The following is a 22,964-nucleotide window of genomic DNA, read 5'->3' as shown; positions in this document are numbered from 1 at the left end:
AAATTCCAAGCGGAGAAGGATAACTTCGCTCCATTAGAGGTCTCACTGATGTTACTGAGCATAGTGACGAAACATCTGAATGAGAACAAGCCAGCTCAGTGAGCATGTCAACAACCTCACCCACAACCCCAGCTACAGATCTTTGCTAAATCTTTAAACACCTGCTGGTGTGACGTGCTAAAAGTTGCCCGACAGTGGGAAACCTTCTCCACCTGACTGAGCTCTACCTGCGAACAACTCCGCTTTCTCTACAAACGCCTCAGGAACCAGGTACTGCTCTGCAGCGTGAAGTGCAAACTTCCACTTAACAAAACCCCCAGGAATATAAAAAAGCTGAACAGGCCGGACACAGAATGCATCCAGGTAATGATTAATGATGCCCATAACTGCCTCTACAATTACGAAAGGAAATCTTTGCACCAAAAATCACGGTATCTAAATATTACAAACCAGCAAGGAACCATAACCCTAGAACTGGCCATCACCATTAAACAACACAACACCAAAACTAAGAAGAGACATGAGCTACGGGAGAAACTCACCGAATGGATCCACCACAAAGACAAAGACAACAACAAGCTGGACACATTGATCAGAAACCCCTCTATCTATCAGGCACTCACACAAACTGGGAAGGCTGTCCTATTACACTGGCTGAACTATAACCCCAAAGATGCAAACAGACAGGCTTCATGGCCACCCTGGAGAATACATTAAAAGACAAACACATGGAAGAAACACAGCAAGCCACCCGACAAACTATAATCCCCACACTTCACAGAAGGAACAAAGGGGACAACCTGAACATATCAGAGAGGAAAAGCGCTAGAAAAACTCAAGGAAGACAAGAACACCGTAATCCTCCCAGTAGACAAAGGGCACGTGGCCATCATCATGAACAAACCAGATGCTGTTGAGAAAGTGCAGACATTGCTCGCAGATACAACCACTTACCAACAGGTGGTGATAGACCCAACACCACAGCGAGGAAATAGGATCACCCAGACACTGGAGAGTTGAATGAATGCAGGGCAGGTAACTAAGATGGACTTCATGAGAATGAAACCAGGGGCACAAACACCCCACACTTCGATGTTGTGATCCATTTCAACTCCCTCTGCCATTTCTTAGACGACATGTCCATCCTGGGCCTCCTGCAGTGCCACAATGATGCCACCCGAAGGTTGCAGGGACAGCGACTCATATTCCGCCTGGGAACCCTGCAGCCTAATGGTATCAATGTGGACTTCACCATCTTCAAAATCTCCCCTCCCCCCACTGCATCCCAAAAACAGCCCATCTCATACTTGCCTCCCTAACCTGTCCTTCCTCCCACCCATACCCTCCTCCCACCTCAAGCCCCACCCCAATCTCCTACCTACTAACCTGATCCCACCACCTTGATGTCTCTGTCCCCCCTGGACTGACCTATCCCCTCCCTAACTCCCCACCTACACTTGCCTTTACTGGCTCCATCCCCGCCTCCTTGATCTGTCTGTCTCCTCTCCACCTATCTTCTCCTCTATCCATCTTCTATCAACCTCCCCTCTCTCCCTATTTATTTCAGAACCCCTATCCCTTCCCACATTTCTGAAGCAGGGTCAAGGCCCGAAACGTCAGCCTGCCTGCTGTGTTCATTCATCTCCACACCTTGTTGTCTCGCTTCTATGGACTTCCCAAAGTACATAAACCAGACATCCCCCTCAGACCCATTGTCTCCCCACCAGGCACACCGTCACATAAACTGGCTAAGGACCTATGACAGAGATTGAAACAGCTAATAGACGTGTCACCCCATTCAGCCCAAGATTTCCTTGATAACCTCAAGAGCATAAAAATCAGCGACGATGAGATTCTGGTATCATTGACATCACAGTTTTATTCACACCAGTCGACATCCCACTAGCCAAAGAAGCTGTGGCCACATTACTAAAGTAAACAGAAACACAGACCAGCAGCTCCGTCAGCCATGGCAACATACTTAAACTACTTCACTTGTGCCTCAACACACACTTTGTCTTTAACGGTCAAATATACAAATAGATCAATGGTACACCCATGGGGTCGCCCACCTCAGGACTCATCGCAGAACCATAATGCAAAGACTAGAACACACCACCCTCCCCGGCATTCAACCGAAACTGTGGATCCGGTACGGAGACGACACATTTGTCTTTATGAAACACAACAAGTTAGAACCGACCCACCACCTCATTAACAACGTATTCACAGGGATTGAATTCACAAGGGAAGAAGAAACCGACAATCAGCCTCCATTTCTGAATGTTAAGGTAGAACGACTGACCAGCAGGGAGTTCCAGACCTCAGTATACAGAAAAGCAACACGTACGGATCAAATCCTCAACTTCACAGCAACATCCCCGACGCCCACAAACAAAGCTGCATTAGGACACTATTTACATGGGCCAGTACACACTGCAACACTCCAGAACAATGCAGTAAAGAGGAAGAACACCTATACAAGATCCGGCTACTTAATCTGCAGGTGCCTAAATAGACAACAACAGGAGGGCACGGTACGCCCTAACACACTGCTCTACATCAAGAACATATCAAAACTGATGAGACTTCTAAGACCACGAGGTATCATGGTGGCCCACAAGCCCACAGTCACTCTACAACAAACTCTCACAGGGATTAAAGACCCCATTCCCACAACATGCAGAACCAACGTAGTTTATAAAATACCATGCAAAGACTGCCACAAACAATACATCGGACAGACAGGAAAGAAACGACCATCAGAATACACAAACATCAGCTAGCAGCAAAACAGCATGGTATACCCTCCTTAATATCAGTACGGTCCAACAATGAAGGCCATCAGTTGAACTGGGACAAGAGGTGCCCGAGCCAAACAGAGACACACACGGGAATTCCTAGAGACATGGTTCTTAACCCGTAATGTAATCAACAAACATATAGAATAGGACCCCACATACAAACACATACAGAACAAAACCGGAAATGAGCGTACTCCCCATAACGGACCGGACAATATAAATTCCAAGTGGAGTAGAATAACATTATTTTATCGGAGGCCTCACTGATGTTACTGAGCATGGTGACAAAGGTCTGAATGAGAACAAGCCAGCTCGGTGAGCTAGTCAATAACCTCACCCACAACCTGAGCTACAGATCTTTGCTAAAACCCTAAAGAACACTTGAGGGCTACAAGGCAGCCAGGAAAGACCTAAAGAGAGAGCTCAGAAGAGCCAGGAGGAGACATGAGAAGTTGTTGGCAGATAGGATCAGGGTAAACCCTAAGGCTTTCTATAGATATTTAAGGAATAAAAGAATGACGAGAGTAAGATTAGGGCCAATCAAGGATAGTAGTGGTAAGTTGTGTGTGGAGTCAGAGGAGATAGGGGAAGCGCTAAATGAATATTTTTCAACAGTATTCACTCCAGAAAATGACAATGTTGTCAAGGAGAATACTGAGATACAGGCTACTAGACTAGGTGGGATTGAGGTTCACAAGGAAGAGGTATTAGAAATCCTACAGAGGGTGAAGATAGATAAGTCCCTTGGGCTGGATGGGATTTATCCTCGGATCCTCTGGGAAGCCAGGGACGAGATTGCCGAGCCTTTGGCATTGATCTTTAACTCGTCATTGTCTACAGGAATAGTGCCAGATGACTGGAGGATAGCAAATGTGGTTCCCCTGTTCAAGAAGGAGAGTAGAGACAGCCCTGGTAATTATAGACCAGTGAGCCTGACCTCAGTTGTTGGTAAAGTGTTGGAAAAGGTTATAAGGGATAGGATTTATAATCATCTTGAAAAGAATAAATTGATTAGGGATAGTCAGCACGGTTTTGGTAAGGGAAGGTCGTGCCTCACAAACCTTATTGAGCTCTTTGAGAAGGTGACCAAACAGGTAGATGAGAGTAAACCAGTTGATGTGGTGTATATGGATTTCCGCAAGGCGTTCGATAAGGTTCCCCACAGAAGGCTATTGTACAAAATGCGGAGGAATGGGATTGTGGGAGATATAGCAGTTTGGATTGGAAATTGGCTTGCTGAAAGAAGACAGAGGGTGGTAGTTGATGGGAAATGTTCATCCTGGAGACCAGTTACTAGTGGTGTACCGCAAGGGTCGATGCTGGGTCCACTGCTGTTTGTCATTTTTATAAATGACCTGGATGAGGGTGTAGAAGGATGGGTTAGTAAATTTGCAGGCGACACTAAGTTCGGTGGAGTTGTGGATAGTGATGAAGGATGCTGTAGGTTGCAGAGAGACATAGATAAGCTGCAGAGCTGGGCTGAGAGGTGGCAAATGGAGTTTAATGCAGAAAAGTGTGAGGTGATGCACTTTGGTAGGAGTAACCAGAAGGCAAAGTACAGCACTAATGGTAAGATTCTTGGTAGTGTAGATGAGCAGAGAGATCTCGGTGTCCGTGAACACAGATCCTTGAAAGTTGCCACCCAGGTTGACAGGGCTGTTAAGAAGGCATACAGTGTTTTAGCTTTTATTAATAGAGGGATTGAGTTCCGGAACCAAGAGGTTATGGTGAAGCTGTACAAAACTCTGGTGTGGCCGCACTTGGAGTATTGTGTACAGTTCTGGTCACGGCGTTATAAGAAGGACGTGGAAGCTTTGGAAAGGATGCAGAGGAGATTTACTAGGATGTTGCCTGGTATGGAGGGAAGGCCTTACGAGGAAAAGCTGAGGGACTTGAGGCTGTTTTCATTAGAGAGAAGAAGGTTGAGTGGTGACTTAATTGAAACATATAAAATAATCAGAGGGTTAGATAGGGTGGATAGGGAGAGCCTTTTTCCTAGGATGGTGACGGCGAGCACAAGGGGGCATAGCTTTAAATTGAGGGGTGAAAGATATAGGACAGATGTCAGAGGTAGTTTCTTTACTCAGAGAGTAGTAAGGGAATGGAACACTTTGCCTGCAACGGTAGTAGATTCGCCAACTTTAGGTACATTTAAGTCGTCATTGGATAAGCATATGGATGTACATGGAATAGTGTAGGTTAGATGGGCTTGAGATCGGTATGACAGATCGGCACAACATCGAGGGCCGAAGGGCCTGTACTGTGTTGTTATGTTCTATGTTCTATGTTGAATAGTTTCTCTGCTCCTGGGTAGTACTAGACGAGCTGAGTGGAGGATATGCCCCTGTCTGTATCAATAGTGCTGAGGTGGAAATGGTCAAGAACATCAAGTTCCTAGGGGTGATGCTCACTAACAATCTGCCCTTGTGTACCCACAAGAGCATGATGGTCAAGAAATCATAGCAACGCCTCTGCTTCCTCAGGATGCTAAGGAAATTCAGTATGTCCACAAAGATTCTCACCAATTTTTGTAGCTGCACCATAAAAAGCATCCTATCCTGAGGCATCACAGGTTGATATAGCAACTGCTCTGCCCAGGGCCAAAAGAAATTACAGAGAGCCGTGAACATAGCCCAGTCCATCACACAAACCAACCTTCCATCCATTGGCTCCATCTATCCCTCCCACTGCTTCCCGAAGGCAGCAAACACCATCACAGTCCCCTCCCACCTCAGTTACAGTCTTTTCCAACCTTTTCCATCAGGCGGAAGATACAAAAGCTTAGACACACACACCAACAGGGTCGAGAACAGCATCTTCCCTGCTGTTATTAGGCTGCTGAACGGACCTCTCTAATTTTGAACTTAATGTTGACCTCACTCCCTGTGCACCTTCTCTGCAGCTGTAACAGTGTACTCATTGCTCCATTCCATTACCCTAACGCACTTTGTATGGTGTGACCTGCCTGGACTGCACGCAAAACAAAACTTTTCACTGTACCTGGGTACATGTGACAATAATAAATCATATCAAATCAAACCTTCATACTCTTCTGTTTTAGGGAATTCCACAGGCTCACCACCCTCCAACTGAAGACAATTTTCCTCATTTTTCAGTTTGAAATAGTCTTCGCTGTATCTTGAAACTGTAACCTCTGCTTTCCCCAACCAGAGGAAGTTTCCTCCTGCATCTAGTCTGTGAACTCTATGAGATACTCTTCCATCCTTCTAATCTCGAACGATTCTGTGATTGGGCGATATTTGCCAGATATTCCTGAGTGAGCAAAAAAGCTGCGCAGGCAGTCACTTAATGATGGTCAGTCAGGCTCACAGTATGATACATAGGAACAAATTGGAAGCTCCACACATTAATACAAAGGGCCATAAGACCATAAGACACAGGACCAGAAATTAGGCCATTCAGCCCATCAAGTCTGCTCTGCCATTCAATCGTGGCTGATATATTTCTCAACTCCATTCTCCTGCTTTCTCCCCATAACTCCTGATCCCCTTGACAATCAAGAACCCATCTATCTCTGTCTTAAATATACTCGATGTTTCCTACAGGCTGATTCCATGCACACAATGTAACAGTTAACAGTCAGTCATCATATCACAGGTGCATTGTGTAAGGCAACATCTTTAGCAGCCTGAAGAAGCTCTGAAGAAGAATCAGATTGGACTCTATGTTAACTCTGCATTCTCTCCACAGACGCTACTGATTTTTAGTAGCACTTTATTTTTATTCCTGATTTCCAAAATCTGTGCCTTATATTCTATTTTTCTTTCCCAATCTGGGCCACTTGCCATCCTCACAACTCCCCTCTTGCAGTATAAATGTCAGTTTCCCTTCACTTTGGTATTCTTGCAAATTGTCCTGAATGGTACAAGATGGAAAGTTTTTTCTATGCAAAAATGCGCCTTTTCTTTTCTGCAACGCTCATGCAAGTCTCTGTCTTTCCAATAATATTCCCTGACTACCGTCTCAGCTAGCCTGCTTTTGAGATTAAGGTTATGTTCCCTTGTTGCAGACTCCCCTTCTTATCTTGTTATGAGTTTGGATCAGAGATTTAGTTTTAACTGGGGTCTCTGCCTCTGTCAGATGGAAACTGTTCTGCTCTTTTGGCTGGGATTTACAGGAGATGTTTCAAGAGGCCAATGACAATATTTAGCTTCTTGGCTTAGTATGTCCAGCAATCATCATTTGAAGCCATCAGTTATCAGGATTTGATGAAGGAGTGTTTTGTAGGGACCCTCTGTCAGACTCAGAGTCAGTCAGAAAGAAAACAAGTTAGTATATTATCCCAACCAGCCTGCAGTTTAACGACTCTGTGCAGATAACAATCTGGAAAGAATCTAGATTCATTTTTATAATTAAAGGCAGATTAGTGAGATGCTTTGAAGTCAATTTTAAGACTTGAAATTAATTTGGGAATTGAGATTAGATCAGGAACAGCAGGACCAATATGTGAACGTTTTGGAAAAATGTTCACATCTAGCGGTAACAAATCAATCTGTGAGATTGCTGGTTGATGCAGTGACTCCTTTCAGAAGGATTGGAGTTTGAAGATTGGTTCAGATAGAGAGCATCTGAGGACAACAGCACAGCTCCTTTCATCCTGAGAGCCTGCTTTTACCATTCCACACGAGCTGGAGGCCACTCAGCCCCTTGACAATGTCTAGGACATTTCCACATAGCCCAGTGGCTGTTGTTCCCATCCTGGATGCAGAAGGTTGTGGGGTCGTCCCAGGTCTAGAGACTTAGCAGAAATGCAATATCGGTATTTACTGAGGGAGTGCTGCACTGTCTTGGCCACTGTGCTTAGGCATCACTCTCACTATGGCCCTGAATCATTATCCAAATTAACCCCTCTGCCCCATTCTCTTCCTCTGGCCCATCAGTCACCAAACTAATCCCACTGCCCGCTCACTCCCTGTAGCCCTGTATCAATCCCAAACTAATCCTTCGATCAGATCTCCCTCCAATTCTCTCTCTCCCAACGGGAACATCAGTTTCTCCAGAACAAATCTGGAGTTAAACTTCTCCGATCCCTGGAACCAAACTTGCTTCCCTACACTGTCCCGAAGGATCCTGCTCCCTTCGCGTAGTGTGGTGCCTTGACTGGGCTCAAGGCCCTGGTTGTGGCCTAACTGCAGCTTTACGGGGCAAGAACAAAAATGACTGGAGAAACACAGCAGGTCTGGCACCATCTGTGGACAGAGAGGGAGAGAGAGACAGAGATAATACATCGATTCTAGTTACCTTACAATTGAACTGACTGTAGCTGGGTAGGGATGGTATATATGTCTGAAAGAGCATCATTTTGTTTTCTGCTTGAGGACCCCACAGGTTTTAGGGCTCAATATTGAGAACAATAATGTTTGGGCCTGGGAACCTCCTTTCTACATCCTTTCTTCAGCCTCTGCCATGATTCTGGCTGATTTCCACACAGCTAACCATTTTCACCCACTAATGGCTCTTATTATCAGACTTATTCTGTCTCCCTGACTTACTATTACCCACTGATTTGTCTGCAAACTCACTCCCAATGGGTCCATCTTCACCTACTGCACACTCCTTTACCTCCCCTACCCCTTTATCCCCCTCCCAACCCCTGTCTTCAGCATAAATACCACCTTTTCCTAGCTACCATCAGGTATGAAGAAGGGTCACTACACCTGAAATGTTTACTCTGCTTCCTCTCCGCAGGTGCTGCCAGACCTGCTGAGTTAGGGCAGCGGTTAGCACTGCAGCCTCTCAGCACCAGGGACCCAGGTTCGATTCCAGCCTCGGGTGACTGTCTGTGCGGAGTTTGCACATTCTCCCTGTGTCTGCGTGGGTTTCCTCCGGGTGCTCTGGTTTCCTCCCACAGTCCAAAGATGTGCAGGGTAGGGTGGATTGGCCATGCAAAACTGTCCCATAGATTCCAGGCATGTGCAGGCTAGGTGGGTTTGCCTTGGGAAGTGCAGAGTTACAGGGATGGTGTGGGTCTTGTTAGGATGCTCTTCAGAAGGATAGTGGTGACTGGATGGACCAAATGGCCTGCTTCCACACTGTCAGGATTTTAGGAATTTTTCCAGCAGTTTCTGTTTCAGATTATTTTTTAATATACATCTGTGGGAGGGCTGGGTCAGTACTAATTGCCTGTCCTTAATTGCCCCTTGAGAAGATTGTGGTGAGCTCCAGTTCTTTGTTTTATTTCAGCTTCATGAATGCTCAGCACAACTTCTGTGTTTTCTCGAACCCTCCATTGATGAGTCTGTGTGCTTTATAATCCAATTGTCTCCTTCCGTCCGGTCGCTCTCATAGTCAACCCCAGACCCCCAAGTCATCAACAACTCCTTATAGCCCAGCAATTAAAGTCTACGTCTCACACCTCACCACCCCCATCTCTTCTGTCTCACACCTCACAGCTCTCAGAGAACAATGACCATGCTAAATGAGGCTGTTCGACCCACCATTCTTGTGTTGGTCCTATTCCCTTCTGCCAATCTCCTGCTTTCTCCCATAATCCCTGGGACACCATTCTTACCCAAACCCTCTCAATGATCCTGCCTCCACTACATTTCCAGGCGGTGTATTTTTAAAGTCTTAGTGAAATGTAGCTCGGGTTGTTATTTCAATTGTTCATTTCTTTGCTGATCTGGTTGTTCCATGGTGTGCAAACATTTTCTTACCCTACGAGGCAACATCATCACTGCAATCTCTGATTATCAGGCAGTGCATTCCATATCCTAACTACTCACTGGCTGAAAAAAAACTTTTCCCATCTCCTCATCCTTACAGCATCTGCATGTCGATCCTCACGAGTTGCTAGCCTGCTCTGAAGCTAGTTCCTAGAATCCAAACATTGTGGAATCAGGCCATTCAGCACATCGAGTCCACACTTACCCTCTGTAGAGCATTCCACCCAGAGTTACATCCCCACCCTTTGGCAACCCTGCATTCAGCACGGTCAATCCACCCTAACCTGCACATCTTGGACTGTGGGGGGAAACCGGAGCACCCAGAGGAAACCCATGCAGACACGGCGGGTGCAGCTGAATGAACACAGCAGGATCCTAAGATGCTGCTTGGCCTGCTGTGTTCATCCAGCTCCGCACCTTGTTACCTCGGATTCTCCAGCGTCTGCAGTTCCTATTATCTCAGACATGGGGTGGGGGGGAATTGTGCAAACTCCACACCAACAGTTGCTCAAGGGTGGAATCAAACCTGGGTCCCTGGCACTGTGAGACAGCAGCGATAACCCCTGAGCCACCCAAATTGGTATAGTTGGCATGCTGCTCAGTCTTTCTCACTCCTGCTAGTTCTAAACTCTGCATTGCTATAACCACGGGATGCAGGTACGGGGAATGATGGGGCTGGTTGGCCATGGATTTATAAAAAAAAGAGGACATTGACGGTTCAGTAGTTGAAATAGATGTGAAGACATAAGAATGTCTGGCCTAGACCCGCTGGTGGAATAGCAGAACACCCTCCCATCTCCCCACTGTGTCCATGTACTTTGGTGAGAGTCAGAGGGAGGAGGGGATTTGCAGGAGGAGTTGGAGGGAGGGGGTGTTGGAATGGTGCTGACTGACAACTGCAGATGGCGCTGCCTTCCCAGGGCAGTAAGTGGGAGTGAGAACACTGGCAGCTGAGCAGCGCTTCCCACCAATAGCTCTGTGTGTGTGTGTGTGAGAGAGAGACAGCGCAGCTGCATTCCTCAGCCTCCCTATTCCCTCCCCAGCTCCAGGGAGCAGCTTTGAGCTGGGGCTGCACAGAGACGCAGAGGCGGGGAGGGAGGCAGCAGCTGGAGACTGTGGATGCTGGAGGCCAACAGCGAGGTACCTGAGTTTGACACAACTTTCAGCAGGACCATGGACCGGGAGGAGCTGCTGAAGAGACGGTGAGCATCTGAGAGCAGCCTGCCCTGTGTACACACTCTCTCTCTGGGTACCCTCTCTCCTTGGGTCTCCCTTTTATCCCCTGTCTATCCCTCCCTCCCTTCTCCCCCAACTCTTCCCTCCCTTCTCCCCCAACTCTTCCCTCCTACCCCATCCTATTTCACATTCTCCTCGCTCCTGTCTCTTTCCCCACTCTCACCTCTCTCTCTCTCTCTCTCTCTTTACAACTAACTCCCGACACTTGTTTTTCATTGAGCTGTGATTTTTTTTTCTGAAACGCAGCAATCCTGTTAAAATATCCTGTCCGGGGAAATGTTTTCTTTTAAACGCCCACGTCCTCTCGCGGGCGACTTCAGATCCCTCCGTGAATTTCAGACTTCATGTGCTGCCCCGGACCCCCAGCATCCTGGGGTGTGGGGGCGGGAGAGAGAAGGTACTGCCCAGTGACAGGGGGCACGGGGGCTTACTCAGAAATTCCCAGCTGTGTTGTGTTTCATTCAGGGACTGAGCTGGACACTCGTGTTCACACTCAGAGGGTTTCGGTCCCCTCCGAATCCGGACTTTGATGTGGTGCCAGGTCTCACTGCACCCCTGAGAGGGCAGCCAGGGGCTATTGCCAGAGAGCGCACTCTCCCAGGCTCCACTGTGAGTGCTGACTAGCTATTTGGCCACATCAGGCATCACAGCAGAATGGGATCCTCACACTTGCCTCCCGTCCACACCCCCCCTCCTCTCTCATTTACTCACTCATTCTCCGCCTCTTTCTCTCTCTCACTCATTCATTCATCTCTCTCGCTCTACCTCTGCTTCACGTCTCTGTCACCACCCACTCCTCCCCTCTCTCTCACTCCCCTCTCCACTCTTTCTCGCCCTCTCTCCTTTTCCCCCCCTCTCACTCCCCCCCCCCCCCCCGTCTCCCTTATTCAGAGTTGGGATTGAAATTGATCATGGACTGGAGTGTAATAATTCCCCAATTTGCCCCAGTTTAGGGCCTTAGCAGTAGCCTAGGGGTAAAAGTCAGCAGGTCACAAATGCCTGAGCCACCCCATTCCCCCCCCCCCAACACTGGGCATTGCCCCCAGGCTGCTGGGGGAACTGGGACCGCACATAAGTTGGGATCACGTTTATTGGAAAATGTACTTCCGGCACCAACACTGATCATCTGCATCCCCAGCCAGACCACCCCTACAAATGTGCCTGAAGGGTTCTACATCCTGAGACAGCCTGGTCAGTGCCTGTGTGTAATCACCTGTCCAGGTGAGGCACATGAAAGCCAGTCTCAGTGAACAAACTGTAAACATTATCCCTGTGTGAAGGTGGCTTTGGTTCAGTGCTCACTGATTGAGAACCTGGTGTTGGCTTTGTAAATATCATCTGGAAGCCTTGGAAATGGTGTGTGTGAATGTGTGTGTGAGAGTGAGTGTGTCTGTCTATGTGTGTCTCTGTAGTGTGTGTGTGCGCGCATCTGTCTGTGTATGTGTCTGTGTGTGTGTGTGTGTGTGTGGGTGTGTCTGTAGCGTGTGTGTGTGTGTGTGTGTGTGTGTGTGTGTGTGTGTGTGTGTGTGTGTGTGTCTGTAGTGTGAGTGTGAGTGTGTTCCCTTATTCCTCCAGGTGGTGGTATTACTTAGTTTTTGAGAGAGACGTAGCTTATTGCAACAGATTGCTGAGTCTCCGTTAACCCTGCATCCTTCCAGTGCTGTTAGAGCATTCCACACTCAGTCACCGGTTAAAATATTGTTACAAATCCAGCCACAGCCCATGTTCAAGCAAAAAGCTTCACTCAGGTTGGAATCTTTGCTTTAGAGAAAACTCTCACACTTTCTTTTCTCTGTCTACGATATACCACGGACAGTGAACGTGCCCCCCTGCCCTATTCTCCTCTCTGGCCATCTCTCCTGCTGTTGTATTCACAATAGGGGCCTGTTCTCAACTGATCTGCTTAAGTGTCAGTAGGACAGAGGTAGGAATTGCATTTCAATATCATCCTTCTCATCCTCAAGATGTCCTCAAGTATTTCGCAGGTGGTATCTTTTTAAAGTGTGGTCACTGTTGAAAACATTGGTCAAGCAATTTGCACGCAGTGAGCCCCCATAATATGTCCTGTGATAATAATCAGAATATCTGCTTCAAAAACATAGAGAGATGGTCTCAGTGTTTTTGAAATGAAACATTGGTCAGGACACTGGAGAGAGCTCCCCTTTGCTTCTTAAATTGTGACTGTGGAATATTTTGCATCGACCAGAATCGGCTTGGACCTCAGTTCAATGTCTTGTAGAACAGAGCACCTCTGAGAGTGAAGCAGTCCCTCAGTACTGCACCAGAGGGTTGGACTGATTTTTCAGATTGAGACGTAGATAGAATTTTAGAATTAACAGCAATGCATCGCTTACCTGTTGGACCATCTCTTTTAAGACCCTACGATTGAGGCATCTGGATCCAGAGACTTGTCAGATGCCAGCTTCTTCATTTCGCTCAGTCCCACTTCCCCAGTGATTGTAATCTCACTGAGCTCCTCACTCCTGATTTACTGCTGTTACTGAGATGGCTTTCATCCTCTACAGCGGAAACTATCTGTTCATTTCGTCCACTATTTCCTTACTGTCTGCTATTAAATACCAATTCTCCTACTCTAGAGGTATTTAATCTTTTCCATTTTAAATACTCTCTTCCACTTTTAAACACTCCGAGCTAGCTTTGTCTCATAGTCTAATTTACTTTTACTCTGGATTAATATTTCAATCATATTCTGCTTTCTTTATACTCAGACTAATTATCCGACTTGCCACTTAACTTTGAACAGTCATGTGCCTTTTCCTTCAGTTTGATGCTTTCCTTAATTTTTAATGAATTAACTGCAGATGGTGGGTTGTCCCTTTTAGAATTTGTCTTTAACGTAAGTCTACACTTATTCTGAAGTTTCCCCTTAAATGTCTGTCACTATATCTCTATTTATCTACTCTCAGGTTTTGTATCCCAGTTCGGTTTCCTGCTCTCACCGGTGCCCTTATTTAGGTTTAAAACACCAGTCTTAGATCCATGCTTCTCCCTTTTAAACCAAATGTAAAGTTTAGATCATATTGTGGTTGCTGTGACCTAGGGGTGCCTTTACTCTGAGGTCACTGATTCATCTTGTCTGTTCCAAAATGTGCTGTTCAAGGAATGCTTTTGAGAGTTTCTATCAAGTCCTCTTCCAGGCTATTATTCCCAATCTGACTTTTCTAGTCTAAATGTAAATTAAAATCAGCCATGATTATTGCCATCCTTTTTATCACTAGCACCAAAATGTTCTTCTAATACACTTTGCCTCAGACTGTGGTTTCTGTTAGGTACCTGAGACTCCCAATAATGATTTATTTAACCCGCTGTCCCTCATTTCTACCCAACTCAATTCTACATATCGATCTCCTGAACAAAGGCCATTTCTAATTGTTGCATGAATGCCATCCGTGATGACCAGTGCTTTCCTTCCACTTTTTGCCAGAACATAACATCAATCTTAGAAACAGGAGCAGGCCATTCAGCCCATCAAGCCTGCTCCATCATTTGATACAATCATGGCTGATCTCAACTTCACTTTTCTGCCCGATCTCGATAACCCTTTCACTCATCAATAACCTGTCTGTCTCCCCCTTAAGTTTACACAGTGGGCCAGCATCCATTGCACTCTGGGCCAGTGAATTCCATTAATACACAAATCTTTGAGAGAAATAGTTCCCCTCATCTCTGTTTTAAATCTGCTTTCCCTTACCCTAAATCTATGACCTCTCGTTTTAGATTGCCGCATGAAAAACTCTATGTCTACTACTTTGTCAATCTGCTTTAGCATCTTCCATCCCTCAATTAGATCCCCTCTCATTCTTCTAAACTCCAGACAGTGTCAGCCTAAACAGCTCAATCAATCTTCATAAGACAAACCCTTCATCTCTGCAACCAATCTAGTGAACCTTCTGAACTCCCTTCAACATACACCACGAGGTAATAGTGATCATAATATGGTTGAATTTTACATCCTGGCCTCTAGGACCCTTACGTTGCTCCAACCCACAGTCACGACTTCAATCCTCAAGTAAGAGAACAGCAGGAGGCCATTCAGCCCTTTGAGCCTACTCTACCATTCAATCAGATCATGGCTGATCATCCAACTCAATCCACTGACCCTGCTTTCTCCCAGAAACAGTGTGGGGCAGCACGGTGGCTCAGTGGTGAGCACTGCTGCCTCTTGGTGCCAGGGACCAGGATTTGATTCTGACGTTAGGCGAATGTGAAGTTTGCACATTCTCCCCGTGTCTGCATGGGTTTCCTCCGGGTGCCCCGGTTTCCTCCCACAGTCCAAAGATGTGCACATTAGGTGTACTGGCCATGCTAAATTGCCCAGGGCGTCCAGGGGTGCGTAGGTTAGGTGCATTAGCTATGGGAAATGCAAGGTCACAGGTGGGGAGGTAGGTCTGGGTGGGATGCTGTTCGGAGAGTCAGTGTAGATACGTTGGGCCAAATGTGTTGTTTCCATCCTGTAGGGATTCTATTCTGCAACCTTTATCCTTGTCTGCTATATCTAACACTTACATGAAATCATTCAATGGTTTCTTTGGCAGAGAATCCCATAGGCTTCTCGCTCTCTGGGTGAAGACATTTCTCTCCATCTCAGCCCTAAATAGCCCACCTTGTGCTGTTAGACTGTGACCCGTGGTTTCGGACTCCCCACTCATTGGGAACATCCTTCCTGCATTTACCCAGTCTAATTCTGGTAGAATTTTATAGGTTTCAATGAGAGATCACCCCCACCCCCAGCCCCCTTGTTCTTCTAAACTCATATAGTACAGTCCTAACTGACCCAGTCTCTTCATACATCAGCCCTGCCATCCCAGGGAGCAGTGTGGTAAACCTTTAGCTCACTCCCTCCATCACCAGAACATCCCTCCTCAGATAAGGAGACCAAAACTGCTCACAATACTCCAGGGGTGGTCACACCAAGGCCCTGTGTAATTGCAGCAAGACATTCCTGCTGCTGTACTCGAACCCTCACACTGCAAAGGCCAACATCCCATTTACCTCGTAGGACCAAATTACTGCAGATGCTGGAATCTGTGCCGAAAACAACAAATGGAAATCGCAGTGGGTCAGACAGCGCCCATGTCTGAGGGAGCGAGGGGCTATCATTTTCCTCTGTTGGTGCCCGACAAGGGACTTTGGGTCTGAGATAACTGTCGCTCCCTGTCACAAAGCATCTGGGACATTCCATGCACCAGTTATCCCGTGAGGAAAAGGCAATATGCGGATGTTTTTGGTAGGAACCTCTGGGTGTTGAGGCTATGCAATCTGGATTTGGCTGTGCAGGGGCTTGTACAAGCTTCCTGAAACCCAACAAGAGAGGGGCAAATTATCCTGGGACTCCACAGTCCGTATTTGAAGGGGAAATACCCTCCGGCCTGTGTCCCTGGGCACACTGCGTGAAGCACTGTGTACTCTGTGTTCTCTTACACCAATATCCTTCAGCACAGCACATACCAGCTCCTTGTAAGCCACATCTGTGCAAATGAAATTGCCATAAATTTATGTTTTCAAGAGGGGAAAAAAAACATGCAACTGTGCAGTAGAATTGCCTTGTCCTGAACTGCAGGACATCAGCACCGTGTGAGGTATGTAAATGTTGTTTTTTTCATTTTGGTGGAGAATTGTTATGGTTTAAATAATTTAGACATTGGTCTGTTGGAGACAGAGGGAGGTTTGAGAATCCTGCAGACGAAGGGGTCCTGGGCACGATGTCAATTCAGCAGCAGTTCAAGGTGGCCTGTAACATCTTCTCCCTGCCCCCGCTCATTTCAGCAGGGTGGCGGGGGGTGGGGGGGGGGGGGTGGTGCTCTCTGTAAACCCTGTCGACTACCCCGTCATTCAGAGAGTTGTGGCTGATCTGCGCTCGGCTTCAACTCCTCCCTTCCCAGTTCCTCTCAATCCTCATTTCCTGATATTTCAAAGTCCCAGCTACCTCCTCTTTAAATACTTTTGTTGATTTAGCCTCCACAGTTTTCTGGGGAGCAAATCCCAGATGTTCATGACTGCCTGGGAGAAGAGATTCCTTCACATCTCAGTTTTAAAAGGGGCTTCCTTATTAGAACATAGAGCATTGAACAGTACAGCACAGCTCTGGCCCTTCGGCCCACGATGTTGTGCCAAACCTTTACCCCAACCCTAAGGTCTATCTAACCTCCACCCCTACCTTATACTACCATCCATATGCCTATCTAATAGCCGCTTAAATGCCCCTAATGAGACCGACTCCACCACACTCTCCGGTAATGCATTCCACGCCCCTACCACACTCTGAGTAAAGAACCTACCTCTGACATCTCCCCTATATCTACCTCCATTCACTTTAAAACTATGCCCCCTCGTAATAGCTACCTCCACCCTAGGAAAAAGTCTCTGGCTGTCTACTCTATCTGTACCTCTGATCATTTTGTACACCTCTATCAAGTCATTATTCTGTAACTCTGCTCCCTAGTCTGACAATCCCCCACCACTGGAAACATATTCTTGACATCTCCCTATCAATCTCCTCAGAATCTTATATGTTTCCGTACAATCACCCCTTATTCTTCTAAATTCAAATGAATAAAGTTCTAAACTGCTCATCGCTCTTGACAAACCAACCCCTTCATCCCAGGAGTCTCCTGAGTGAATCTCTTTTGAACTGCTTCCAATGTCAGTCTAAGATAATAAAATGTGAGGCTGGATGAACACAGCAGGCCCAGCAGCATCTCAGGTCAGTCTCTACATTTTTTAAAAAGTATTGGACCAAAATCTTTTCCCCAGGTTAGGGGAGTCCAAGCCAAGAGGGACATAGGTTTAAGGTGAGAGGGGAAAGATTTGAAACGGACCTGAGGGGTAACTTTTCCACACAGAGGGTGGTGTGTGTATGGAATGAGCTGCCAGAGGAAGTGGTGGAGGCTGATACAATTACAACATTTAAAAGGCTTCTGGACGAGTATATGAATAGGAAAGCAAATGGGGCTAGATTAAGATGAACACAGCAGGCCAAGCAGTGTCAGAGGAGCATGAAGGCTGACGTTTTTGTGCTGCACAGTTCTATGACTCTAAAACTGCACACAGTCCTTCAGGTACAACTTCTCATCCTCACTCCAAACTCTGCAGAGTTAGAACAGAACTTTCCTATCTTTAAACTCCAACCGTCTTCTGCTGCCTTAAGTACTTGCTGCACCTGTGTGCTAATGTGTGTGTATCTCATGTACAAGAACAGCCAGATCCCTCTGCCCTGCTGTTCTCTATAGTCACTCTCCTGCTTCTTCATCCTTCCTAAGCTCTCACTTTCGGACATTGAACTCCATGAGCTTAGGTTCTGTTCTGTTTTTGGAAACAAAATCCGATTGGAGGGAGCGGCGAGAGGTCACTGTTTGCAGGGGGTGTTTCTCTGGCCCCAGCTGCAGCTCCTTTCGCTTGTTCTTGACTCCCACACTTCTGACAGTGAAGCAAACGTTGGGGGAAGTGTCCCAGATTCCTGCCTCATCCCCGGTATGATACTGAGATATCTCAATGCGCGTCACGTTGGAAGCAGAGTGCTGTTGTAATGCAGGAAACACAGCAGCCAATATGCTCACAGGAAGCTCCCTCGGACAGCACAAGTGACCAGTACAGGAGAGCAAATGCTCCTGCTGTTTGAAATAATGGCCCGGAAGGGCAAAGGAGGGGTTGGGGAGGTGAGGTAGAGGGTCACAGTTTAATAACTATCACCTCCATCAGTGCTGAAACCTCCAGTGCCTCTGCATTGTGTTTAACTTGGAGATGAGTTTCTGATTACATAACTACCCTGTGACTGATGTCAGCTGCTCCTACCTCAGTAACATTGGCTGGCTCTACCTTAGTGCTACTACTTCCAAAAGCCCTGTGTTTACCTCTAAGTTACTCACACATGGTCTGAGGATGCCACTGGCCAGGCAGCTTTTATTGCCCATCCCTAATTGCTGAGAGGGCAGTTGAGAGTCAATAACATTGCTGTGGGTCCCGTGTAGGCCAGACCAGGTAAGGATGGCAGTTTCCGTCCCTAAAGGACGTTAGTGAACCAGATGGGTTTCTTTTAAAACAATCATTTATTCCAGATCTTTTAATAGAATTTAAATTTTATCATCAGCCCTGGTGGGATTTGAATCCATGTCCTCAGAATGTTAGCCTGAGCCTCTGTCTTACAATATCCCTACACCACATCTCGCCTGCCTTTGACTGTTCCAACATGGTCTTGGCTGGTACTACCCTGCCTGGAAACAGGAGCTCATCCAAACCACAGCGGCCCTGTGTATTTACTTGTACCCTTGTACTCACCAACCCACGCTGCCCTTAACCTAACAACACCTCAAGGTTAAAAATCTCACCCTTGCTTTCAAATCCCTCATCAGCTTCATTCTCTGCTGAGCTCAGAAACCTCCTCCAGCCCCCAACCCTCTGACTTCACAGCAATTCTTTGAGGTTCCCCGGCCAATGTTTCCCCACCACTGGCAGCCACATCTGCTGGGAGCCCAAGCTCTGGAATTCCCAATCCTGTAGGATGAGGGCAGCAGATGTATAGGAACACTACCCCCTCCAAGTTCCCCTCTGAGCCACTCACCATCCTGAGCTGGAAATGTATTGCCATTCCTTTGCTATCACTGAGTGAAAATCCTGGAATTCCTTCCCTAAGCGTTTTGTGGGTCAACCCACAGCAGGAGGACTGCAGCAGCTCAAGAAGGCAGCTCACCCCCTTCTCAATGGGTCAACTAGGGACGGGCAATAAATGTTAGGCACCCGAACCCCATGGATAAAAGAAAACTTTTCTGCCTCTGTCTTCCCCATTACAAATTTTCTTAAACCCCTTTACATCTTTGAATAAGCTTTTTGTCAGTTTTCCTACGATCTGTTTCTCTGCGGTTTGCTGCCGTATTCTACCTGATAACACTTCTTGTAGCATTTGCACCTTGGGATGTTTCAGTTTGTTGCAGGGGCTATGTAAATGCACATTGCAGTTGCCTGGGGAATCCCAACTGATGCAAAGTCACTTGCTGTTCTATGAAAAGCCAAGACTGTCAGAGACCAGCACTCGCAAGCAGGCACCATTTTGCGGAGCATCTGTGCTCCGTACACTATAATCAATAACATCTTCCAGTCGCCAACCACTTTAACTCCCCCTCCCACTCCCTGGGTGACATGTCCATCCTGGGCCTCCTCCAGTGTCACAGTGACACCACCAGCAGACAAGAAGAGCAGCACCTCATATTCCACCTCGGGAACCTACAGCCTGATGGCCTAAATATGGAATTCACCAGCTTTAAAATCTCCCCACGGCCCGAGCTTCATCCCATGACCAACCCTCCCCCCTCATCCCCTCCTCACTGACCTGACACAACCCGTCCATCTCCTCTCCACCCATCCACCTCATCCACCTCACTGACCAATCCCCACCACTCCCTGCCTCCATTCACCTATTGCTATCCCACCTCCCTTCCCCAGCCCCACCCCTCCTCCCTCTACTTATTTCCCAGCTCACTTCCCCCTCCCCCATTTCTGAAGGAGGGTCCTGACCCGAAACGTTAGCTTTCCTGCTCCTCTGCTGCTGCCTGACCTGCTGTGCTCCTGCAGCTCCACACTGTGTTATCCCTGAGAAAACATGTTTGTGCAGTGGACAGAGGATCACTCTGCATCTAGGCATGGAGCCCACAGTCCCTGTGGGAACTTTACATGAGAGCTGCTCACTCACTCACCTGCTCCTTCCCCGTAACTCTGCAATTGTTACCTCTCGAGAATTTATCCAATTTTCTTTTTGAAGAAAAACCAAAAGAACTGCAGATGCTGTAAATCAGGAACAAAAACAAAGTTGCTGGAAAAGCTCAGCAGGTCTGGCAGCATCTGTGGAGGAGAAAACAGAGTTAATGTTACGGGTCCGGTGTCCCTGTCAGGTGCCTGTTCCACATCGCAACTCGCTGCACTATTTGTTCTGAGGAGCACTGGACCCAAAACATTAACTCTGATTTCTCTCCACAAATGTGCTGCTAGACCTGCTGAGCTTTTCCAGCAACTTCTGTTTTTTCTTTGTCGGTGTTAAAACAATTTTCCTTGTTCTTTTGCCAACGACCTTAAATCCTTTGTCTCTTGAACCATTCTGCCTGTGGACACCTCCTTATTTACTCCAACAAAACGCTTCATTAATTTTCAACATAATTAGGTCTTCCTGCAACATTGCTTGAATTGAACCTTCCAAGTATCCTAAGATAACATGTACACAGATATGACCCAGCGCAAGCTTCTGCAGGATAAATGATCTGCATTGAGCTTGTTTGAGTTGTTTGTAAAATGACAGGGAGGGTCGCTGAGGGGCCTGTGTTGCTGCTGAGGAAAAGGGTTTTTATAAGTCCCACAGGATGAAACACTCCAACAAAATTTAAATCCGCTGTTAAAGGGACAGTGACTGTATGGGGTTTTTAATCGTTCAGATTTTTCTAGAAGGACTGTACTTTGTTGCCTATCCCGAATTGCTCCATGAACTGATGGCATCCCTAGGCCATTTCAGAGGGCAGTCAACCACATTGCTGTGGGTCTGGAGTCACATGTAGGCCAGACCAGGTAAGGATGGCAGTTTCCTTCCCTACAGGACATGAGTGAGGCAGATGGGATTTTGAAGACAATGGACAGAAGTTACATGGTCACCTTCAGTGTAGTTTTTTAGTCTTAATTTTGTTTAAATTCAAGTTTTCATTATCTACCACAAGAATTTAAGATGGATCAGAAGTAGGTCATTCTGAGAGAAGAAATTCCTCCTCATTTCAGTCTTAAAAGTGTGACCCCTTTTCTATGCCATGAAACCCTCTGGTCCTAGACTCTCCTACAAGGGGAAACAACCTCCCCACACCACCACCACCCCCCCTCCCCAGTCCATAAGAATCTTGTAGGTTTCAATAAGATCCCCTGTCATTCTTCTAAACTCTAATGGGCACAGACCCAGTCTACTCAACGTCTCCTCATAAGACAGTCCCTCCAGAGCCTGGGATCGGCACAAATGACCAGGAGCCTGCTACATTGCCACTGTGATGATGCTACTGGGCTAGGAATTAGGGACGTTAACACCGAGCCACAGCACTGCAGCTGGATGGATTTCAATTCATTTAAATAACTGAATAAAAGTCTGGTCTCTGTATTGGTGACTGTCACAGCACTGGATTGCGGGAGGGACCCGTCTGATCTGCTTTGAGGGGAAGGAAACCCTGATCTGACTAGGATGTTGCCTGGTATGGAGGGAAGGTCTTACGAGGAAAGGCTGACGGACGTGAGGCTGTTTTCATTAGAGAGAAGAAGGTTGAGAGGTGACTTAATTGAAACATATAAAATAATCAGAGGGTTAGATAGGGTGGATAGGGAGAGCCTTTTTCCTAGGATGGTGATGGCGAGCACGAGGGGGCATAGCTTTAAATTGAGGGGTGAAAGATATAGGACAAATGTCAGAGGTAGTTTCTTTACTCAGAGAGTAGTAAGGGAATGGAACGCTTTGCCTGCAACGGTAGTAGATTCGCCAACTTTAGGTACATTTAAGTCGTCATTGGATAAGCATATGGACGTACATGGAATAGTGTAGGTTAGATGGGCTTGAGATCGGTATGACAGGTCGGCACAACATCGAGGGCGAAGGGCCTGTACTGTGCTGTAATGTTCTATGTTCTATATTCTTACCTTGGTCTGGCCTACATGTGACTCCCGGCACAACAATTTAGCTGATAGTCCCCCTGAGGAACTCCTGCAGACATGTCAGATCCAGGACCTTTAACAACCATGACCATCTTCCGATGTGCCAGCTGTGACTCTGAGCAGCAGGAACTTACCCCGATACTCATTGGTTCCTATTTTGTTGGGCCTCCTTGACGCCACACTTGGTCGAATGTAGTCTTAATGTCAAGGACCAGGCAATGACCGTTTCCAATAAGAGAGAATTTAACCATTACATTACCCTTGACATCAGGGCGGCACAGTGGCTTGGTGGCTAGCACTGCTGCTTCACACACCAGGGACCCGGGTTTGATTCCACCCTTGGGCGACTGACTGTGTGGAGTTTGCACATTCTCCCCATGTCTGCGTGGGTTTCTTCCCACAGTCCAAAGATGTGCAGGTTAGGGTGGGTTGGCCATGTTAAATTACCTGTAGTGTTCAGGGATGTGTAGATTAGGTGGGTTATAGGGGAATGTATCTGGGTGGGCTGCTCTGAGGGTCAGTGTGGACTTGCTGGGCCAAAGGGCCTGTTTCCATG

General features: G+C 47.0%; 1 protein-coding gene across 1 annotated transcript in view; it reads left to right on the top strand.

The window, feature by feature from the left end:
• Positions 1-10,498: 10,498 nt before the first annotated feature.
• Positions 10,499-22,964, top strand: part of esr2a (estrogen receptor 2a) — a 159,178-nt gene continuing 146,712 nt past the window's right edge. The window contains exon 1 of the mRNA XM_059648914.1: positions 10,499-10,692. Coding sequence (XP_059504897.1) covers positions 10,610-10,692 — 83 coding nt within the window. The 5' untranslated portion in view covers positions 10,499-10,609. The remainder of the gene's footprint in view (positions 10,693-22,964) is intronic.

The sequence above is a fragment of the Stegostoma tigrinum genome, chromosome 10 (genome assembly GCF_030684315.1).
Source record: "Stegostoma tigrinum isolate sSteTig4 chromosome 10, sSteTig4.hap1, whole genome shotgun sequence".
Taxonomy (NCBI): Eukaryota; Metazoa; Chordata; class Chondrichthyes; order Orectolobiformes; family Stegostomatidae; genus Stegostoma; species Stegostoma tigrinum.
Note: the sequence above shows the minus strand (reverse complement) of the source record. Positions and strands in the feature narration are given on the sequence as shown.